The 23,908-nt window shown below is 37.7% G+C and overlaps 1 protein-coding gene across 4 annotated transcripts in view; it reads left to right on the top strand.

Moving 5' to 3' along the window:
- The first annotated feature begins 2,820 nt into the window (after window positions 1-2,820).
- The window catches only part of Myef2 (myelin expression factor 2), a 42,564-nt gene continuing 21,476 nt past the window's right edge, over window positions 2,821-23,908 (top strand). For all 4 annotated transcript variants that reach the window (XM_036186037.1, XM_036186035.1, XM_036186036.1 and 1 more), the window contains exons 1-9: window positions 2,821-3,089; window positions 9,558-9,766; window positions 10,960-11,012; window positions 12,415-12,422; window positions 12,524-12,617; window positions 17,037-17,228; window positions 17,866-18,019; window positions 18,529-18,578; window positions 18,683-18,746. In XM_036186037.1, coding sequence (XP_036041930.1) covers window positions 2,953-3,089; window positions 9,558-9,766; window positions 10,960-11,012; window positions 12,415-12,422; window positions 12,524-12,617; window positions 17,037-17,228; window positions 17,866-18,019; window positions 18,529-18,578; window positions 18,683-18,746 — 961 coding nt within the window. In that variant the 5' untranslated portion in view covers window positions 2,821-2,952. The remainder of the gene's footprint in view (window positions 3,090-9,557; window positions 9,767-10,959; window positions 11,013-12,414; window positions 12,423-12,523; window positions 12,618-17,036; window positions 17,229-17,865; window positions 18,020-18,528; window positions 18,579-18,682; window positions 18,747-23,908) is intronic.

Raw genomic sequence — 23,908 nt, 5'->3', positions numbered from 1 at the left:
TGTCCTGGAACCTTTTCTGTAGACCAAGCTGGCCTTGAACTCACAGAGATCTGCCTGTCTCTGCCTCCCGAGTGTTGGGATTAAAGGCATGCATCACCACTTCCCAGTAGTTACATTTCTAATATGCAAGAAGACTTCCCTCTCTCATATACATATGTAAATACACATTCCAATTTTTGAGAAAGAAAACTAAGTGGTCCTGAGACTTTGTTCCGGAAATATATTAGTTCTTTTCTATTGTTGTGATAAAACATCATGGCCAAGGCAACTTGCTGAAGGAAGAGTTCATTTGGGTTTACAGTTCCAGAAGGGTAAGCATCATCATGTCAGGGAGGCATGGCAGCAGGCAGAAAGGCAGGCAGGCACACAGTAGGCAGGTATTTGGAGCAGCAAGCTGAAAACTTGTATTTTGCAGGAAGCAGAGAGAGTGAATGGGGAATGGCATGAGTCTTTAGACTCTCAAAGCCCACCCCTAGTGACGTACTTCCTCCAACAAGACTACATCTCCTAAGTGTCCACAAATAGCACCACTGACTGGGGGCTGAGTGTTCAATAGGGCTTATTCTCAGTCATACCACTACAAATATACTTTGAGCAATTGTGAAGGATAACAAATTTTCAGTAGGAACTGTGAGAAGAAACTTGAGCATTTGTTACCTAAGTGTTTTCCAATGTACATACATACACTGAAAAGCAAAAATCCCAAAGAGGGGAGGAATTGAGTTTTACTCTATCCTTTGTAGATTTCGAGACAATTAAGTATGATAGCAACAGTGTGGGTGAAAAGAAAGGTCAAGGTCAGCACAGTTTCTACTCTGCATGGGAGCTGCTCCACTTAACTTGGTCTTTCAGGACCTAGCTCCTTTAGGAGCCCCTCACAGATCCTCAGTTGAAATTGCCCTCTGCTCTTTATGCATTTACCAAGATCAGGACTAGCGTGTAGGCAGGGAGCCATGTGTCTTAGGTACAAAATTTAAACCCCTGCCCTCCAAAGCTCAGTCATTAAGACAGATCTTTTAATGGAATATTCAAATCAGCATACTATGCAGCACGGGTAAAGTCTCATGCATGGATGTTTAGTTAAATTATGCTCTTATCTCGATTACAGCTCTCAAATAGTGGTGTTCATCAAAGTCTTCCTTTAGCAGGGCTCTAGTGTTCCTCCTGTACCTTCTATTATGCTTTGGCCATGAAGAACTCTTGAAAAGTGTTGAAATGAGGAAAAGGATTTGCAGGAACCTACTAGACCAGGGATTGTCAGACTGAGTTTCTTGGTGAAATTCAATGATAGCAAAAGAAAAATGGAATGATGGATACTTAGAAAGTTATTGCAATTTACTACTTCGTGGAAAAATAATTTGCCTTCTCCTTAACTGAAACCCCATGGGAGCCTTAAGAGAGACTGCAATACTGTAACATGTGGCCCTATATGAACTGCTTTCTTTAAATCCTTACCCTGGGAGGTATTGCTATCCTTACCGTGAAGGGAGGTTGAGAAGCAAAGGGACTTACCCAAGGAGTTAGAAGCAGAAAGTGGCAGAGGTGTGCTCTAACCCCGTTTGTCTCTGCCAGGTTCCAGTACCTGTCTAGTAACTGCAAACATTAGGCCTCAGGGTTGAATGAAGAGAAGCAATGGAGTGCAGTAGCTTCTGCTGTGTTAGGACACTATGTATGTGGGCAGTACCCTATGGGCAATGTTACAGATCACTCCCTCACTTATACAATATGCTTGCAGTAGGCCTCTCACTTCTTTTTTTTTTTTTTTTTTTTTTTTTTTTTTTTTTTTTGCTTTTCGAGACAGGGATTCCCTGTGTAGCTTTGCGCCTTTCCTGGAACTCACTTGGTAGCCCAGGCTGGCCTCGAACTCACAGAGATCCGCCTGGCTTTGCCTCCCGAGTGCTGGGATTAAAGGCGTGCCCCACCACCGCCCGGCGCCTCTCACTTTTTAATGGAAGGAAACGTCTGAGAAGGTCTGCATTTTTTCAACTGAAAAAGATCATCTTAGTGTGAAGTGTAATTATAGCACTCAAGTTAAATTTATGAGTTCTCATATTTAAGGAAAAAAATGTATAACCAAATTCAAAATGTGTATTTGTATCTAATCTTATACAAAATATATTTTTAATTTATCCTTTGATTTTTTTGAGACGGGGTTGGCTGTCCTGGAACTGGTTCCGTAGACCAGCCCACTGGCCTAGAACTCAAGAGATCCTCCTGCCTCTGCCTCACCAGTGCTGGAATAAAAGGCGTGCCCCGCCACCGCCCGGCTTTACTTTTTAAATATTTGTTTTTATTCCACGGGTATGTGTTTTGCTTGCATGTATTTATATGCACCAAGTACACGCCTAGCGCCTGTGGGGATCAGAAGAGGGTGTTGGCTTCTCTCCAAGTGGGTGCTGGGAACAGAACCTGGGTGCTCTGCAAGAACAGCAATGCGTTAGCCTAACTGCTGAGCTATTCCTCCCGGCTCCTTGAACAGTGACTCTTAAGAAAATTATGGGTTGCCCACATCGGTTGCTGCCTGGAGAATCCAAAAACTTCAACTTCCTAGCTGATTGCTAAGGTCTCCAGAAATCTTCAGCCCTCCAAGAAAGTAGACAACTTGGTGGCCGCCAGCAGCCACGGATGCACTTGTACCGAAGGTCCCCCGGGGGACACGTGGGGGGGACACTTGGGCACGGCCGACACGCGGAGCACCCCTCTCCAAAGGCCCCGCCCCCGGAGGACCCCCACCCCCGCGCCCCTAGGCAGCCGGCGCTCTCTCCGCAGGTGGCCGCGCAGGAGCCCCGCCCCCGCTCGCTCCTCAAGTCGCGGGGCCTCGTCGGCTCTCGCGAGATCCGGGCCGCCGAGCGCTCGGGGCCTTTTCAAATCGCGATCCGTTACCGCTCCGCCGGCCGCCGCCATTGTAGCGCTCGGAGCCCTCAGCGCGGCCGAGGCGGAGCCCGCGGCGGGATGGCCGATGCCGACAAGCCCGAGGCGGCCGCGGGCGACGACGGTCCGCAGCAGCAGCAGCCGGCCGAGTCGCGGCGAGACCCGCACCCTGCCGAGCCCGAGAAGCCGCCGCGCAGCAGCGCCAACGGCGTTAAAATGTATTGTCTCCCCCGGGCGGGCGGGCAGGGCGGGAGGCGCGGGCGGGAGGCGCGGGCGGCCCCGGTGCGGGAGCAGGTGCGGCGCGGGCGGCCCCGGCCGCTGGCGCGCGGAAAACGGTCCCTTTTAAAGGCCCGAGGTTCGCCTCAGCTCGGGGGGGAGGACCCAGGGATGACATCATCGGACCTTTCCCCTCCGGGCCCGGTTCCGAGCCCCGGTGAGGCCCGCGTGCGCCGCGGTGGTTCCTGAAGTGTGAGAGCTGGCCGAACCCATTGTGTCCCCCTTGGTTGGCTTTCTGAAAAGGCCACTTGGCCTCCGCCACCCACGCGGTGATGTTTGTCGTCGGTGCGGGCTTTTTTTTTTTTTATAATACACAAACTCAGTTGTGTGGTGGCCTTCATTGTAGTATAATGCAACATAAGATGATATAATTCAGTTACCAGACGATAATTCTGTATTTGGCAGGCCTGGGAATGGAACCCAGGGCCTCGTGTATGCCAGGCAGGCGCTAGGCCACAAAATGACACCCCCTCCTACCTCCCCCCCCCAACCCAGCCCACAAAATACAGTGTTTTTAGAAGAGAACCCACGACTTCAAGGTTGGATCTGTCATCTGGGTCTGTAGAGAAGAAATGGCGTTAATCCATTGATCTTCAGTTACAAGGCAGTAGGATAGGGGGTATATCTCTGCGTTTGCCTCGCCTTGTCACGTGGGGCGATGTGAAGGCAAACATTTATTTTCCTACCTCCCATTCTGTAAAAACTGAAGTTGAAAATATGTCAATAATTTAGTGAAAACATACTTCACTGCTCAGTTCTGCTTCAGGAGAAAGCAGTGAACACATGCTCACATTAGGAACGTCTTTCTGGCCTTTTTGTGTGGAAATGCTTGAGGTAATGATGGACCATTCTCTTGGAATGAACTGTGTTGAATTGATTGCAAATTAGACAGGGCAGTTCTCCTCAGCATCATTATGACAGTCTTGCTCTTAGGATGATATCATTGGATGTATTCTCTTAACCACTGACAGTGTATTTAACAGGAATTACTCCATTTCCCTGGGAGGACCCATTCTGAGCTTTGGAAGTCCAGTGGTTGTTGTTTTCTGAAGGATATATTCATTTTGAAAGGATCTATGTGGAGAGGCACCTTAATAATGTGCCATTAGGCAGAACCCATTGTGTTACCTTTGAGTTGGCTAGAAGTACCTTAAATAGGGACTTTAGCTTCCCTATCCACCTGGTGACATTTGGACAGGCAGCATTTTCAGAGCAGAACCGAGTTTAGTAGGTGTCTGAGATTGGAACTCAGTGCAGTTTGTTCCTGGATGGAGCATGTGCGTGTACTATTGAGAAAGCAGAAAGCAAGTGAAGCTTATCTGCTGAATCTGGGCTTTCAGGAATTTGCCATTTAAAATAGAAATAAAAAAACAGTGGAATGATTGTAACACTGCATGTCTTTGGGTTCTGTGTTCATAGATTTATTATGATTTGAAAATACCCCCATATTGTATTTGTATGGAAAGTAAGCATAGTATATGCATTGTTTTAGATATAAGTAACGAAGAGATGTATGTGTGAGACCCTGTTAAAGTCACATGCTAACACTGCCATTTTGAGTAAGGGACTAGAGCTTGTGTGGACTTTTTTTTAATCTGTGGGGCAGAATGGGGCTGAGGGATGGCAGGTATGTATCATTAATTTCTATCTAAGCATGAGTATGCCACCCATTTACTCTGGAAGAAAATAATCATTGAATCCTGTGATGTTGGTACTTGTGAAGCTAGGCTCTAAACCTCTATTAGATCTGAAAATATAGTGCCAACAGTTGCATTGCAGGATGAGAAAAGAGGTGGTAAAGAACCATTTTCTAATTTAAGGAGAGGAAATATGGGGGCAGGGTGTCAACAGTAAATATAGAATGTTTCCATATTGCAATTCATTCTCTCCCAGTTTTCCCAATGTTGAATAGAGACCACTATACTCCTAAGGGATTTATTGTTACCAGATGGGGCAGCATGAGGTATTCACAATGAACAAATAGGGCCTTAAGTCTTATGTGCATCTACTCTGAACCTATAGGGGTTCACAAACCTTGGACTGATGCTGTTAGTGATAAGAATTCATTAAAATAATTGTGATGACCAGATGCTGCTTTACAACATATACTGCTTAGAAGTGAACTAAGTGCTGCTGTCAGCAGAAGGGACTGTGTTTAAATTAATTCATGGTCTATCATCCTTGAGGCCTTAAAGTTTAAAGGTCTAGTGAGTATCTGTTAAAGAAATACAGGAAGAACTTTTGTGATCGTGGAACTCATGCAAAAGATTTAGTTGGCTTGTTCTTTAGACAGGAATTAAAGCTACTGTTCCCTCTTTCTATGCTTGAGTAAATTGGAAGGAAAGAAGCAATTGTCTTGTGATTCTTCATCAGTCTTGTATAATTATAAATGTATTTATATTGTGCTATTTATAAAATATCCAGCATTGGGACAGGGTGAAGTCTTTACTAATAACGCATCAGTTTTATCATGAGTGAAGATCACAACTGTGATGTTTGTTCCAAGCTCTGCTGAGTTATAATTGAAAAATAAAAATTGTGTATATGAAGATAAACAACATGATGTTTTGACTTGCTCTAAATATTATATGATGGTTATTATAATTGAGCTAATTAATATACCTGTGACTTCATGTAGCTAGCATCTTTTGTAGTATTGCAAATATTTATGATGCATTCTTAGTGATTTTCTAGTGTACAGTGTGTCATTATTAACTATAGTTGTATTACATATGGTCTCCAGAACTTACTTGGCAACTGGAAATTTATATTCTTAGGCAGACATCTCATTGTACTTCTGGTAATGATGGTTGTACTCTGATCCTATGAGTTTGGTTTTATGCCCTGCAGTATTCAGTTTTCTGTGTCTGGCTTATTTCACTTAGCACATTGTCCTCCAGGGTTTTTAGGTTCTGCTGATGGCAGGCTTTCCTTCTGAAGACTGAATCAATCTCTCTCTCTCTCTCTCTCTCTCTCTCTCTCTCTCTCTCTGTCTCTGTGTCTGTGTGTGTGTTTGCATGTGTATGTATACATCCAGAATATATACATGCCCACACCCACCTTTTCTTTAACCTTTCATTGATTAGCAGACTTCTCATATCTTGTTATTGTGAACGATATAACAAATATGAATTCAGATATTGAGATGATTTTTTTATCCTTTGGTTATATATGAAAAGTGGAATTGCTAGGTCATTTCATAGTTTGGCTTCTGATTTTTCAAGAAACTTTCAGTTGCTTTCTTGTTATCCTTTAAGTAAACAAAAAGAAAATATCCAAATAATGTATTTTTTAATGAATGGTCAAGAATATTGTAAGCAAATGTCTATCACAGTCACATAACCTTCAGCAGGTGAAGAATAGAGGAACTTAGTACTTCAGAATTCTGTGCATTTTTCACAGTGGATTTCATCGAGGATACTTATCAAAAGACTAGATATCTTCTTACCTGACCCCAGACTGGAAACATTCGGTGAATTCAGTGGGAGCACATTATTATGCAGACAGTTCTTCGGGGGGGGGGGGGGATTAAAAAGAAAGGTTTGTTATGTCTTCTGTAGCTAGGAACCAGAGAAGAGGCCTTGTACATTTTGGTTGCTTGTTTCTATTCTCAGAAATTCACTCTGTTCACACAGAGACACATTCTAGAGTTGAGCAGTTGAGAAGACCCATTTTAGGTCATGCCGTTTTTATGAAAGAGTAAGGATGATGAAGATGTTCCTGTCAAAATCTGAATAGGTGGTGAAGCAAGTGTGGTACTAATGTTTCTTTCTTGATTTTTTTTTAAGAGCATTTCTCAAAGATGGTGTCACCATCTGTTCAGAGTATAGATTCTGTTTGTTTTTGAGATAGGGTCCTGGCTAGCGTGGTGCCACATAGTCCAGACTGGCCCTTAGCTCTTGGCCATCCTTTTGCTTCTAACTCTTGAGTGCTGGTATTACAGGCATGCATCACCATTTTCAGTGAGTTGTGTTTGTTTGTGTATGTACACGTATGTGCAGGCGTGTGCACATGTGTGTACTTTCTAAGAGGTTTCTCATTGAACCTAAAGCTCACTGATGAGGCTAGCCTGGCTGGCCAGTGAGGTTCAGGAATCCACCTGTCTCCACCCCCAGCTGTAGAGTTACAGATGTGTATTTCCACACCCAGCTTCTTATGGATCCAAACCTTGGCACTCAGTTTTGCATAGCAAGCACTTTACCAATTGAGTCATCTTCCCAACCTCCAGAGTGTGGGTCCTTAACTGATAATAGAAAAATTACAATTTATCCACCACATGTTACAGTCAGTCACTGTGCTAGAGACAGTGTGGACACCAAAGGAGATAGGGTTTCTTCTCAAAGACCTTATGTACTGTGTTTATGGCAGTATTGTTGCCCTTCAGGAGAGAGGTGTCTAAGAAGTAAAATTCTCATGTTAATGCAGTAAGAAGTTTGTTGATAGCTTTCTAAAATTACTCACATTAGAATTTATAGCCTGGATTAGAACATTTGGTTTGTTGTTAGAATAATCTATGAAGTTTCAAAAAAATTATTTTCTTGCTCATTATTCTTAGAGATTTTGATTCATTAAAGTTTATAAAAATTGCCTTAACGATATTTTGTTAATGAAATTACTTTAGGCTGACTAAAGCAATCCTTGAGTTAAATCTCTTGTTGTTTCTGTAACAAGATTGCTTTCAAGGTCTGGGGAGCTAGCACATTTGAAGAAGTGCTTGCCTTATGTGTAATGAGGACCTGAGTTTGATCTCCAGAGTCATGTGAAAATGCTGGGCATTGAAGTGTATCCTTGTAATTCCAGTACTGGGGAGAAGGAGATAGGAAGATTGCCTGGGTTCCCCTGACTAGCCAGTCTAGCCAATTTGGGGAGCGTCAGTTGAAAGACAGACACTATTTCAAAGACAGGAATGACATTCTTGAGGCTGTCCCCTGGTCTCCATACATATGCTCACAGACATGAATGTGTACCTGCACACATACATGCACTTGTATACTGCTTTAAAAATATAAATTGTAGGGGTTGGGGATTTAGCTCAGTAGTAGAGCGCTTGAAGGCCCTGGGTTCGATCCTCAGCTCCACAAATATATATATAAATAAATATTAATCCACATTTTAATCTGCAGGGATCACTTTAAGTATATAACCATTTATACACTTTAAGTATATATCTTATTTATTCCTATGTTGGTATATGACATAATATTTGCATTGTGATTAAAGTCTTACAAATTATTTTTTTCCAATTAGCTCCATTAAAAAAGACTGATAGACTCTACCTCATGATGTGTTTAATTATCTTCCCCTTCATCAACTCTATCCTTTCATTATAGATAGCATTACTAGTAAAAGACAATTCTGTGAAGTGTCCTAGCCTATGTTCAGCATGAAGATAGTAGGATGCCTTTTAAATTTCCTGTGTTTATCAAAGTAGGTAATAGATAAAACTTGACGTCTAGTGAATGTGAGTGTATACATGTGTTAAAATAAGTAGATAGATGTGACTGTATATTTTGATTATGATTTTAAGGGAAGGAGAAAATTCTAGAGAAAATTTGTTAATCTATAAGTATAAGGGAAGGAGAAAATTTTAGGGAAAATTTGTTAATCTATAAGTAATAAAATTTTTCAGATAATCATATTAGTTTGTTTATTCATTTATTTACTTTTGGGGGGCACAGAGTCTTGACTATGTAGCTCTGTCTAGCTGGCTAGCTTAGAACTTACTGTATAGACCAGGCTGTCTTGAAACTTGTGGTAATCTTTCTGCTTCTGTCTCCTGAGTGCTTGAATTATAAGTATCTGCCACCATGTATCAAGTAGGAGTTAGGTTTTAAATTTTAATTTAGTTAAAACATTACATTTTTTTATTTTGCACATTTGTGTGTGTGTGTGTTGTTTGTATGGTGTATATGTATGAGCGTGTTAACCATGAAGTGCATATTGATATCAGAGGACAAATTTGTATAGTCGGTTCTCTCCTTTCAAAAATCTTTAACATGGGTTCTGATTTTGAACTCAGGTCATCAGGCTCCTGCAGCAAGTGCTCTCTTGCTGCCCCCAATTGGGTTTTAGAGTTGAAGGAAGCCCAAAAAGTTAATTCTTCCATAAATGTGATATTGAGATAACTTACATGTTTCTGCCATAAGGTCTAATAATATTTATTAAGTAGTATGCTGGGGAAAGCTGGGTTTTGGGATGCTTACAACTATTAACAGAAGAAAAATGCCAACTGTTAACTGAGAAATTGATAAGCTTGAACAGTATGGAGCTCTTGGGCTGACCTCCAGCTTCTTTACTGAGTTCTGGCTTATTAAGAATTTTGTGAAATGACAGATGTGAATGATTGACACACAAGAGTTCCATTCTTAGAGCTCATCTGAAGATGCTTTTATTTGTCTTGAAATTCACAGGGAGAATGATGAATCAGTGAAAGAAGAAAAATCTGATTTAAAAGAAAAGTCTACAGGAAATAAGAAGGCCAATCGATTTCATCCTTATTCAAAAGATAAGAATTCGGGTACTGGAGAAAAGAAAGGTCCAAATCGGAATCGAGTGTTCATTAGCAACATCCCCTATGACATGAAATGGCAGGCCATTAAAGACTTGATGAGAGAAAAAGGTAACGATTTCTACAGTGACTTACTGTTGTAATTGTCATAGGAGGGGGAGGAAATAAGCAAACTTTTATTCCTCTTAGCCACACAGACTCAAAAAACAAGACTTACTTTCTTGACATGTGAATTAATCTTTTCTTTTTCTTCCACTTGGCAATTTCATTACAAGGAAGTATGGATAAATGAAGTATTTTTCTTTTTGCCATTTTAGTGGGATAGTGAAGCCAGCATCTGCATGCCACCAAGAATTTTGTTAAAGTGATTGCTTTGTCTAGTTGAAGTTTTTATAGATTTTAAAGGACTGTTGCATTAGTTAAGCAATGCATCTAGCTTGTTAATGTATGTATAATAAGGTCGATTTTTTTTTTCCCCCCAAAGATGTTTTTGGTGGAGTCTGGAATCTGGCTGTGGAATTCCTTTTGCTTGCATTGTCACGACTGCCATGATGCTGTCTTTGCAGTTCTGTACTAAATTTGTGTCACTGCTGCTGCAGTTCGGTTTTCAGAATAACCTGAAAATCTTCATCTTATGTACATGCTTGGTTTTGGGGGAAAATAATTTCAATACTTGATCTTGTAAAAGTTAGTTCTGTTATCTCTTGAAAAATTGCGGTTCAACAGTCCTGCAAACTATGTACTTGGCTTTGAGGGTGATCTAATATATATTTTTTAATTGCATTGGTGTATCTGTTGTAAGGTGACAACTATTTGACTGGTTTTATTCACTGACTTTATTTAGAAGTGTGTGGCTTGCTGGGAAGCATGACTTGTAAACTTAGTTTACTGATGGCAAACATGATTGAAGACATTCAGGTAGGAAGTCACCTTAAAACAGCTGTTGTGTGTAGGCTGACCAAAGTTATTTGAAAAGTGCTAATGTTGTTAATATGACAGGCTGAGGGATCATTTGTATGTATATGTGCATTTGTTCACCAACCACATCATGCTGGCAAAATATGATCTGCAGTATGAATTGGGTTAATATGGTTGTTAGCTTTTTTAGAGAATTTGGATGATGTAATTTCTGAAAATTAGTTAAATTTCTATAGCTATTGATAGGAGGTATGTTGATCTGGTCCTGATTGCTGGTGAATAATAGGTGCTTTTCTGTAGAGTTGTGCACAGGTGTGCAGTAAAGCAAGATACTGGTGTTTAAATGTATTGTTTCTTGGTATCTTCCTTTTGTATGTCTTATGTAGTTGGTGAGGTTACATACGTGGAGCTCTTTAAGGATGCGGAAGGAAAATCAAGGGTAAGTGCTGTGGGCCATAATCTGCTCGAGGTTTAAAAGTTCCTCAGCAGTTTACTTTTGTATCATACTCTATCAGACTTTTGGAAACTTAAGTTTCATTTTGTTTTACTTTAAGATTTGAGGTTTTTATACTAGCAAGTCTGATATGCCAACCAAACCAGCTTCCTGAAAGGGATGATGGGTTTTGCAAAATTCATAAAGGGCATTCATTTTTCTAATGCTTTAAGGTATGCTTTTTCTTAGCTAATAAAATTTTAATATAGTTTTTTTTTGTTGTATTTTGATGTCTTCAGGGATATTTTAAAAGTCACTGAATTGATAATATTACCAAGAGTTTCATGAGAGGCCTGTGGCTTAAAGGTGTTAATTTAGAATATAATTTTGAAACTTTTATTGAAAAGCTTAATTTGGTAGCCTTCAGGACCATGTAAGGGGCAGTGCTCTGACCAATTGGTATGAATGATGTCTATGACTAAGTTGACCTAGAAGGCTGATGATAGATTTTGATTTAGCAGCATGTGTATACCGAAGAATATAATGGAAAGCTCTTAATAGTGTCTCATCATATTCATAAAATGGTTGGGTACATGAGAAATACAAACTTTGTCATCATATTCAAGTGGCACTTTGAATAGTAATCACAGGAATTATCTTTAAAAAATGATTCTGTAAGTTTCCTTACTATGAATAATTTGTTTTACATGCTTCCAACTAGATGCTCCTAAATTGTGTGCAGCAAGTTTTAATCTAATAGATAACTTTAGTAAACATAAAATTCATGGGGGCTGGAGAGATGGCTCATCAGTTAAGAATACTGGCTGCTCTTCCAGAGGACCTGGGCTCAATTTCTAACACCACATGGCAGCTCATAACCATCTGAAACTTCCAGGGGATTTGGTATCCTCTTCCGGCCTCTATTGGCACTAGACCCACATTGTGTATAACCATATATGCAGGCAAAACATCCATACATATAAAATAATAATTTTAAAAAAAGTCATGTTTATTTGCTATTTTAGTTAGATTTAAAAAGTATATTGTATGCATTACATCTTTTGAAATACTTATTACTGTGTAAGAACATGTATATTGGAGCCTTAAGTTTCTTCATTTACTGTTGACTGAATTTGTACAGTGGTACTAGTTTTAATTTTAAGGAAAGTCACTGTCACTTGAAAGTAAGAATGTACTCCAAGCTTATAACATATTAGATGGATTTAAAAATTTGTAGAAAATGCATGGTCACTTGCTTGTTACATTCTGGAGGTGTAAAAGAAAAAAGAAAATGTGTTCTTGATTTTTTTTTAATGACTTAAATATTAGAGTCTTCCATTAACTTCAACTACTAACCTAAAATGTTTTTTTTTTTCTTCTGCATATATTGACAATCTACCGGATATAGGGTTGTGGGTAAGAATTTTTTTTAAGTATCTTAAGTCAAATTAATCTTGTGATTAGGAATAAGAAATCATTGTAATAAGCATTTCTTATTTATTTTTTTCCTTATTAAGTGTGGTTGAATTCAAAGATGAAGAATTTGTAAAGAAAGCACTAGAAACTATGAACAAATATGACCTTAGTGGAAGACCTCTGAATATTAAAGAGGTAAATATTTTTTATGTATTTGGAATTTAAATATTATATGGACATGCTTCTTTTTACTTTTCATTTTTTCTCATTTAGTTGTCTAACAACTTGTTTTTTTAAGGATAGATGCTTATTAAAGAATTGTTCCTAATGATTAATTTTTGTTGTTGTTATTTTTCAAGACAGGGTTTCTCTGTGTAGCTTTGCGCCTTTCCTGGATCTTGTTCTGTAGACCAGGCTGGCCTCGAACTCATAAAGATCCGCCTGCCTCTGCCTCCTGAGTGCTGGGATTAAAGGTGTGTGCCACCACCACCTGGCAGCTAGTGATAATTTTGCTTGTAGGTGATTTGCTATTAATCCTTGTTATTTTTTTATATTTAATTGATTTTGTGTCACAGCTAGGTGGAGGTCCCCAATTTAAAAAAAAAAAAAAAAAAGATCAGGACCCATAAATTTAAAGATGCTAAACTTAAGGTGAAGACTTTGCTATAAACTATTTCAGTCTTTAGACTATTATTTAATTTGAAAATTCAATAGGTGTTATAGTTGATTTCTAGTTGCTTGATACTACACTTAGCTTGTGGATTTGAGTAAGATTTGTATTCATCTTTAATAAAATTAATTTAGATTCTATAAGATTAGAATTTAAGAAGTATTATAACTTAGGTGTATAACTAGAATTTAGAATAATCTATAATGGGAATTTTCTGTTTGTATAGAGTTGTGGTAGTATAAATAGATTGGCAAATGATCAGAAGGTACTTTACAAAATACTACTTATAGGAGTAATTGATCTTGGTAATAAGGAGCTTATTTTATGTTGTTAATTTTACCATAATAGTTTGAACATAGACCCATTTGTACACATATTCTTGCTAAATCTGTATTGAAAGAAATAGGCAGTTGGGTAGTGGTGGTGCACACCTTTAATCCCAGCACTTGGTAGGCAGAGGCGGGCAGATATCTGTAAGTTGGAGGCCAGCCTGGTCTATAGAGTGAGTTTCAGGACAGCCAGGGCTACACCAGAGTGAAAACCTGTCTCAAAGAACTGAAAAAAGGAAAGAAAGAAAGAAAAAGAAAGAAATGGGTAATGTTATTTTGAGTCTTTGAAATGTGCTAATACTGATGCTATTCATTGGCTGGCATTCAACAGAACACTGACTTTTAGTTCCAGCTTTCCTTTTCTAGCCCGGTGACAAGGCATGTGGCCTCTCTTCTCTAGTCTTTAGTACTTATTATAATACCACTGGTAATACCTAATGTGACTTTTATGAAGATCAAGTGTGATAAATAGATTATAACTGATTCTCTGTCACTAGAATAGCTGAATGACCCAGGCAGAGCAAATCACTTGGGCTTTGTTACGTTTCCTTGTCACTGAGATAGGAGAAATACTAGAATCTCAGGTAGTGTTGTAAAGACTCAAAATGTTAACCAGTGTTTTCTAGTTACTATCCTTGTTATATAATTATGTAAAGCTGTTAACACAGTACTTAACAATAGTCTAACTGTATTGTAAATGTAAGCTGCAAAATCTATTCCTGTTCGTGATGGTTGATATTCTGTTCTTTATTATGATATTGGTACCAAAATAGTCATGTGTCCTACATTCTTTATTGGAATTATTTCTAAATTCCTTGAATCCTGTTTGATTCGGGGATTATAATTATCTAAAAAAGATTGACATGGACCTGGAGATTTGGTAGGGAATGTTTAAGCTTTGTGCTTTGACTAGTTATTTGGTGCTTTTATGAATAAGCCAGGGCTAAGGCTTTAGAAATATGTTGGCATTCTAAATAATTTGTCCCAGTTTATAATTCTTTAATAATTTAATGTTCATAATTTGTTATTTTATGATCCTGTTTCTCTTTAAAGGAAACAAGTATAAAAGCTCCATAGGGACACTATAGACATTAAGCATACTGTGTTTATAGTATCTTTCTGTTTTTAATTGACAAAATTGACTGGGTGTTAAAGGCTTAGGCCATGTGATTGTGTTCCTTTAAGTTACAGCATATTGTAGAGCCTAGGTCTGTTGTGGAGACCCTAGAATGAAGATATAGGATGCCTCTATTTTTAACTATTTTAGAAGGAAGAATAGCGTCAAATTTCACTTTACTAAATAATGAAGGATCTATTTAACTCTTTGGCTTATGTTCAGTAAAAGCAGTCATTTTTCTGATTTACAAATCAGTGACTGATAAAACTGCTCAGGATTGCTTGCATGGTTATCTAATGAAGGTGTGCTGGCAGTATTACTTAGTAGACCTTTAGAATTCTATCCAATTGCTTGAAGATCAGTAGGAGTTGTACATGTATTAGTAGGTCCACTAATAACATTAACAGTTAGTGATTGGCAGGCTGGACAGCAAGGGGAAAAGAGGAATAAAAACTAATATCATATGTGATTTATGTGTATATAATGTCTGTAGTGCTTGTGTGTGATGAAACAAATATACTACTGTTAATACAAACAACCTATGTATTTTAATAGTTGAAGGAGCTCCCCCCTTTTTTTAATACTCCTGTGTAGGTAACCACTATTCTCAAATTATCTTTTTTAATGTAAGTTTTTCAATTCTCAAACCTGAAACCTTTATGGCTGTCTTAATTTCTTTTCTTGTCACTGTAATAAAATACTAGAATAAAATCAACTTACAGGAGAGTTTATTTTAGCTCTCTGTTTGCAGTGTGATCCAGCTGAGTCCATGATCAGGAAGCAGAGAGATAGGAATGCGTGCTCTGCTCACTTCCTTCAGTTTATACATTCCAGGATCCAGTACAGGCCATGGTCCTGCTCACAGTTCAGAGTAGTTAGAGTGAATGTAATCAAGGCCATTCCCCACAAGCATGCCCCACAAATCATTTCCCAGGTGATTCTAGATTCCGTCCAGTGACAGAGTGAGCACTAACCATCCTAACTTTATTAACTTAAACATCTTACAGCATTCTTTGGTAACAATTATTTCTTCTCTTTTGTCATCCTTTCATTTCTTTATCACGAAGAAACAAACACATTGGAGCCCAGCATACTCATTCTTCCATTCATTCTTTTTTCCCTTCCTTTTGTCCTTCTAGTTCTGAGAGAGAATTTATTAAAGTCATCCTTTCTTATTTTATTTTATTTTTTATCAGTATTTACAAACTGAGAACAGCAGAGTTTTTGATATAACATTTTTATTCTTAGAGAATTTCATATATATATATATCCACTCCTACCTCCCTGCTTGCCCAGCTCTCTTTGTGTCCCTTCCAAATAGCTTTTCAAACCTGAGTCCAGTTTGAGCTACCCATATTCTCCTGTGTGTGTGTGTGTGTGTGTGTGTGTGTGTGTGTGTGTGCGTGTGCGTGTGTGTGCGTGCGTGCACGTGCACGCTCGTGCATGGTAGGGAGGGAGGAAGGAAGGGGGTGGGGTGGTGGTGGTGATGATGGTGATCCACTGTTTTATGACTGACCTGCTGGGGATCCCACCCTTAAAGCAAACTGACTCTTCCCCAGAAGCTATCAACTGCCACTAGACCGTCATGGGTAAGAGCCCTTGAGTCCCTTTTCGTTCCATGTTAGGATGTTGGCCGGACTGATGTTGTGCAGGCAAGCACAAGTGCTATGAGTTCATGACTGAGAAAGTAGAATTGTTGGCATAACGATTTGCATGCAGATGATGGTCCTCTCATTTTAAGTAGTCTTATATGTGTTTTGTCGTTGGCCTTCTACAGAGTGGAATGAATGGATGAAACAACTTGCCTTTTCTTTTAATAAAGGATTTTTTTTTAAATGTTAATGAACCTAAAAGTACTTGCTCTCATTCTATACTGGGATACTTGGCCTTCTGTTATCCCTTCCCTTTTCCCAACACAGGTCCTTTCATTGTTGTGGAAGCTAAGAGATTATAAAATGGATTATTGTATTTTGTTCAGGAGTGAAGTTAACCAGTGGTAATAAACCTTCCTCTATATCAGTATTTCTGAGTTTATAGTAGTGTGTTCTGCTAGTAAGAGGATGTGAATTAGTCAGAATCTGACATTCCTTGGCTATCTGGTGATGAGAATTCACCTTTACTGTTCTGTGGAAAGAAGAGGTACAGTAAGTGTTTTGCTAATCTTTGAGTTAAGGGCATTTATATTTGTACGCCACACACTTCTACATCAGTATAAGAGCAAAACAAAACTAGTTTTAAGTTTCTATGTGGCGTCAGTGACTGGAGAAAGGTACTTAACTCAGCTTTGGAGTCTGAAATCTTTTTGTCTAGCCATGGGTTTTTTGTGGGACTCATCTCCTAGTTGAATAAAGACAAAAGAATAAATAAGTAAAACCTTTTTCCTCACAGATGTCAGTACTTTGGTCTAGATGGGTTAGCTGCTGTGGAGTTTAAACTACTTGAATTGTATATATTCACTGTTGTATTTGCTGGCAATTAATATGCAGTGTGCTTTGTAGGATCCTGATGGAGAAAATGCTCGCCGGGCACTACAGCGAACAGGAACATCATTTCAAGGATCACATGCCTCTGATGTGGGATCTGGGTTGGTGAATTTGCCACCTTCCATTCTCAATAATCCAAACATTCCTCCTGAGGTTATCAGCAATTTGCAGGCTGGTAGACTTGGTTCCACAATTTTTGTTGCTAATGTAAGTTTAAACTGTCGTTTAATCTTTCGTTATTCTGATATTTAACAAACATTATTTTGTTAGATATATGCTGATAGGTTTGTAGATCATTCTTTTTATTTTTAACTTAAGTAAAGACATAATTATTCTAAACTCAAACTGAATTTATGTACATAGTCTGAAGTTAAATTTTAAATACAACTAGTTAGCATTTTAAGACAGAACTGTGGAATTCTTGGATGTTGAACTGGTTTTTAAGTCAGTTGTGTGTATTTTTGTTCATCTTGGTAGTTGAATTTCATTCTTGTAGTCTTGGTGCTTAAGTGCCTGTTGTTGGTTTGCCATTTGTTTTATGCTCTTGAAAGTTAGTGAAATGGACAGTGGTTTCCAAAACCAAATTTTCCTTAGTCAAAATAGATGACTTGTTTCACATGTATGCAACAAAATTGAGGAACTGAAAAATGATTGGGGAAATTTAAATGAAGGTAGATGTAGCTGAATAATTTCAAGCAAGACCTTTTTAATTCGAACATCATTGGTATATGGTTGAACGTGAATTACAGTTCATAGTTGTATGAGTTTGAGAAAGATTATTTTATATTCACAAGCAGGGAGGAACATTAGTTAGGAATGTAACTTTATACTATTTTATATTAAGCTTGACTTCAAAGTTGGTTGGAAGAAGCTAAAGGAAGTGTTCAGCATAGCTGGAACTGTAAAGCGGGCAGATATTAAAGAAGACAAGGATGGCAAGAGCAGAGGCATGGGCACTGTCACTTTTGAGCAAGCCATTGAAGCAGTTCAAGCAATTTGTATCCTGATTTGTATTTTAGCATTAAATAAACTTGGTGAGGCTTAATACCTTCGTGTGTTTCTTGTTCATGTTCTATAATGTTGACTTGCTTAGAAATTAGGCTCCTGTCTGCAGCACTAAGACTTGTTCCTTGTGAACTACAAGAGTCACTCTTCAAACTTGAGTTAGCTGTGCTACCCAGGCCTGGTAGGAACTTGTGTTCTGCTCTTCCTTCTTGCTGCAGCAAGGTGTATGTGTGTGTGTGTGTGTGTGTGTGTGTGTGTGGTGTGTGTGTGTGTGTGTGTGTACACGCACATTTTGACCCTTACTCCACTGTGTGTCAGTGCAGTTGCTTTAAATGCAACCTAATTAATTTTGGTTAAGTTATAAATCAAAGGAAGAGGCTAGGATAAATAAAGTCTAATGATAAAATAATAGAGAGAGTTTCAGACTCTTTAAATATGATAATTTTTCTGCAAGTATAATTTTATAGTCATCATAACTGGCTTTCCTTGACTGACTCAACAGCCATGTTCAATGGGCAGTTTTTATTTGATAGACCTATGCATGTGAAAATGGTGAGTTCCTACTTCTCATCTCAACCTTCACTTCTTCAGCCCTGTCCTAGCACCACAGTTCTTGTTTGCTGTTTTTAACTGTAATAAACTTTTTTTTCAATTAGGATGACAAATCTGTCCCTCATGAAGACTACCGCTCACATGATAGTAAGACATCACAATTACCACGTAAGTAGCAGTTGTTGTTAGAAAACAGCTGGAGGTTTTTGTTTGTGTGTTTGTTTTGCATTATGTACAAAGCAGAAGTCTGTTTTTAGGCCTACATTGAAGTCTCTCTCACTCTTCTCACTCTCTTGAGACTCGTTTGGTATTTTGGACAGTGTGCTGCTTTTGATTTGATAAAGACTGAAAAGATACATTGGGACTTTTTAAAAATTTATTTTTTTGTTTTTGACCACCTAGTTAATGAGTACTAATGTATTTGGTGAGTTCATATACAAGAAGAGGAAAAAATCCTATAATTTTACCATAGTTATCCACCATTTTTAACATTCTTACCTATATTCTTGCTATCTTTCCTTGTGTGTATGTGTATATATGTATATGCATTTAAATAACTTCAAACTACTATATCAGTTATTTAGAGGTTGGGCTTAACAATAAAGTACACAATTTTCCATGTTGAAAATTCATTCCAAATATTTTTATTGGTGTTCCCATAATCATTTTGCTGTTCTGTATTTTACATGTTTTAACCTTTATTTCTTTAATAACCAACAGAGTATGATGTAGTCTTAGGAAAATACCTTGCATTCAAAGAGAGTGAACTTTTACTGGACCCCACAACCAAGTTAATAATACCCCTTGAGAACATTTAAGACTATGTATTTAACCTGCTGTCCTACTGTGTACTCAGGCTGTTTAAGTTTAACCTTTTTCTAAGAGAACAGTATAATAACCAACCTCACTGTGTGTTGGATCTCCCATGCAGTCAGCTTTTAAAACTTAACCTACCTTTAATCTTATTTTTGTACTCTTCCATGCCCTTGATCCAGAGTAATGTGTCTGTATATGTTGTGGTAATCATTTGCTGAAAACAGCCAACAGGTTGAAAGCAACCTTAAAACAAATATCCACCATAAATGTTGGAAGCAACATAGAATATTGCTAGATAATCTGTTTGCAGTGTTGTTTACTATTCTGGGTCAGTTAAGTCTCTTCCCTTGTCAAAATTCTGTTAAAGATTTCTGAAGAACCTTTTATCCCATCCCATGCCATGCTTTTGTGTTGGTTGATGAATACAGGGTAAAGCTCTGTGTTAGAGATAGGAAGACATAGGGACAGTTAGACATCAGAACAGTATTCAGACGTAAAACAGACTGTAGGAAGTCCCGTAACTACAAACTACAGACAGATGGAAGATACAGAGACAAGTAGAGAATTCAGATTTAGGCTTACTCTTCATCATATTAATTTAAGAAGTCTGTGTTTTCATTCCTTAATGTGACTTTGATAATTTGGTGCCTCTGATTATCTTAAATCTGTTAACCAGCATAACAGTAAATTATACTTTTGTATAAAAATAGTGGCTGTTTTTCATTATTTTCTTAAGATGTTTTAAGCCATGCCCGGTGGCACAGGCCTGTGATCCTCAAAAAGCTAAGGCAGGAGAATGTAAAGTTCAAGTTCAAGGTCTGCCTCAGCTGTAGAGTGAGTCACAAGGCAGCCTGGACAGCTTAGTGAGACCTGGAGGTGGACTGAGTGTATAAGTCCTGGGATTCTAGCTTTGGCACCACAAACAAGGTGTCTGTAGTGGTAGAGCACTTGATTAGCATGCATGCATGGGTTCAATACCAGTACTGAAAACAGATCTGGAGTAGATTTAGATCTACAGATTCTCAAGATATGCCCACTAATTACTATATTCCAGAGCATTATAAAACAGCAGCGTAAGCACTCTGAGTTCACTGTTGCTATTGCAGCATTACTGTACATTGCTGTTTCTCTTCATGTTTTTCATTATTATTAAAGTTTTTTAACAAAATAGTTTAAATATGCAGACAAACGTAAAGTTATTTTGTAGCTCTTATATGCCATACATTTATTAGATTTTTTTTACCTAAATAAAATTTTATAAATAGACTTGAAATGCCTCAACTCCATATCCACCTCTCAATGTCCCTCATGCATGAGGGACAACTCAAGAATTATGTTTAATATATAGATTTTAGTAATGTGTGTGCACATTTATACATTAATAAACATAAAAAATAGCTTTCCTGAATTTGAGATTCAATGTGACATGTTATTTCATAGGTCACTGTTGTGTTTTGTTCTTGATTCCATTTTATTAATAAAGCTGATATCTTTATTTTAACTCATGATACTGCATTCATACATTTTCCTGCTTTTTAGATAAACTTACATTTTAAATTATTAAAAGTAATACTAAATTGGAATATTCTTTTTTCTTTAAGAATTACCTATTTTTTTAATATTTGATAGAAATTGTGTAAAACTGGCCTTAACTTATGTTTGGGGCAGAGTTATTTACTGGTCTTATTTCTATTGCTGCTTGAGTTAGTTTTCTCTAAGGACCCCCCCGCCCCCAATTTTGTCTATCTTGAACATTAAAATGTTTTAAAAATTGATTTAGAGTGGGTGTATGTGTGCATGTGCGCGTACCTTTAATCCCAGCACTTGGGAGGCAGAGGCAGGCGGATCTTTATGAGTTCAAGGCCAGCCTGGTCTACAGAACAAGATCCAGGAAAGGTGCAAAGCTACACAGAGAAACCCTGTCTTGAAAAACAACAACAACAAAAATTATTCATTAGCTATAATTCTTTAACAAGCATGTATCCTTAAAAAACAAGTTGTCAGACAACTAAATGAGAAAAAATGAAAAGTAAAAGGAAGCATGTCCATTCAATATTTAAATTCCAAATTAAAAAAATATTTACCTCTTTAATATTCAGAGGTCTTCCACTAAGGTCATATTTGTTCAGTTTCTAGTGCTTTCTTTACAAATTCTTCATCTTTGAATTCAACCACACTTAATAGGGAAAAAATATATAAGAAATGCTTATTACAATGATTTCTTATTCCTAACCACAAGATTAATTTGACTTAAGATACTTAAAAAAAATTCTTACCCACAACTCTATATCCGGTAGATTGTCAATATATGCAGAAGAAAAAAAAAAAACATTTTAGGTTAGTAGTTGAAGTTAATGGAAGACTCTAATATTTAAGTCATTAAAAATAATCAAAAACACATTTTGATAGATTTACATTTTCTTGTTTTGTGTTTCACTTTTGGCACTTGATAAATACTCATCTTTCTGTTTTTAGTGGTAACCCTGCATATTATGTATGTATAAATCTTGATGTTAGTGTTTGTATCCTCTTACTTTAATTCTGATACTCAGGGTTTTAATTCTATTATTTTTTTCAAATATTACAAAGTAAACATTTTTTATATATTTTTTTTTTCTTTTCTATTATCATTACTCTAAACTTAGACCTGGTATTGCTCATTTTCTTTTGGAGCATCTATTAAGCTTTTTATTTTTTTCATTGAGGAGTTATTGTTAGTAAAGTCTCTCAATTTTGGCTTCTCTGTAAATGTCTTTTAAGATAGTTTGATTTGTTAGAGAATTTAAGATGAAGTTATTGTATCTTAGCACTTTAAAAATAATTTAGTCTTCTGGTTTCCATTCTTGCCAATTCATAATTCAGATAAGCTTTGTTTAATTATCTCTCCCCGCCCTTTTTTTATTGGTAGTCTGTTATTCATGGAGCTAATTTTAAAGTCTTGATCTCTTTGGTGGACAGTTTTACTGTAGTATGAGTGTGTATTACTGTTTATTGAGATTTTACAGTGGTTGAAAATTTAAAAGATAAATTCTGGAAAATTATCAACTACGTAACTTTGAACACTGCCCTTTCTCCCTTTGTAAGGCAGCCTTCTTCCCTTTCCAGTTACCTGGTCAGGGTCACCATTGTTCAAGAGCCCACTGCATTTACCTCTATTAAGAGTACTTAGTGCTTAAGACCTGCGCAAGATTAAGCTGGCCAAAATCTCATCCTGGGCGATTGGTGAAGGAGCACATGAGATCCCACCCCTAGCTGAGTAACTAATGGTTGCTGGGGAAGAGAGAACTGGGTTTCATCAGGAGTGCAGCCCCTGAGAGAATTTCCAATCTCTAGTGGATATCCCTACACCCGTGCACATATAATACTCAATGAACTCGGTAGGTTAAAACAACAACAAAGAAAAATGAAGTTGGAAGGGAAAAGTGATGGGAGAGGATTATATGGAGAGTTGGGGGAAGGAGTGGGGCAGTGACTTGATCAGTGCACATTTATATGCATGTATGAAATTCTCAAACAATAAATTAAAAAATATGTCCCATTACATGTACTTTACATTTATAAGTAGTTTGTGTTTTCATATTTTTATTTTCTTGAGAAATAAGGTCATGGGCTTTGATACATTTCTTAAGATGATTTTAAACTCTTTCCTCTATTTTTTTCCTTCCTTCATCTGATTCACTCAAATTTTATTACAAATTGGCAAGTGGGAAATTTCTCATTGTCTATGACTCTAATATTAAGATTTTTTCCTTTTTTATAACTCTTTGGGATTAATGTAATTATTGTGACATCAGAACCAACAAGGTGCTTGTACACATGGGCATGGCTGTGCGATTGCTTCACGTGGGTCAGTTAGGCGAAGGAACACATTTACTTCATATTGGTCTGTGCCGTTTAAAATAACATACATCTGTACTCTGATTTCAACAATTTACAAAATATTCTTTTTCAACCTCAAGCCCTAATTGCTACATTAGTGAGAATTTGCAAAAGATAGTCAGGTTTAGTAAATAGCCATCCAGATTTTAGTTTTGCCATTTGCCATCTTTAACCTGCCATCAGTCAACTTACTACTCCCTCCCTGCATTAGCTCGTCGTGTACAAAGTGGATTCCATTAAGTCATTTTCATAGATCCCACAGTATCTAGGTCTTCTCTCATTCCTCCTCCTCCCCTTGCTGGCCTTCTTCCCAGATAGTCTGCCTTCTTTCATGCCACACATGTATATGTTGTATGTATGGAGAATGAAATCTGTATTCTACATATGAGAGACGACATGCAGTATTTTGTCTTTTTTCACCCCGTTACTTCTTTTAGTTCTTTTCCTCCTCCTTTATAGTCCTCTTCTACTTCATGTCATGTGTTTATGTTTAAAGTCTTCATGAAAGAAAATACGGTGTTTGAGTCTAGTTTATTTTACATAACATTGGTAATCTCCGGTTCTGTTCTTCTTCTCTGTGGATGAGTAAAACTTAATTGTGTATATGTACCATACTTTTCCAGTTCAACAAAAAT

Source organism: Onychomys torridus, chromosome 4, assembly GCF_903995425.1.
Source record: "Onychomys torridus chromosome 4, mOncTor1.1, whole genome shotgun sequence".
Classification (NCBI taxonomy): Eukaryota; Metazoa; Chordata; class Mammalia; order Rodentia; family Cricetidae; genus Onychomys; species Onychomys torridus.
Note: the sequence above shows the minus strand (reverse complement) of the source record. Positions and strands in the feature narration are given on the sequence as shown.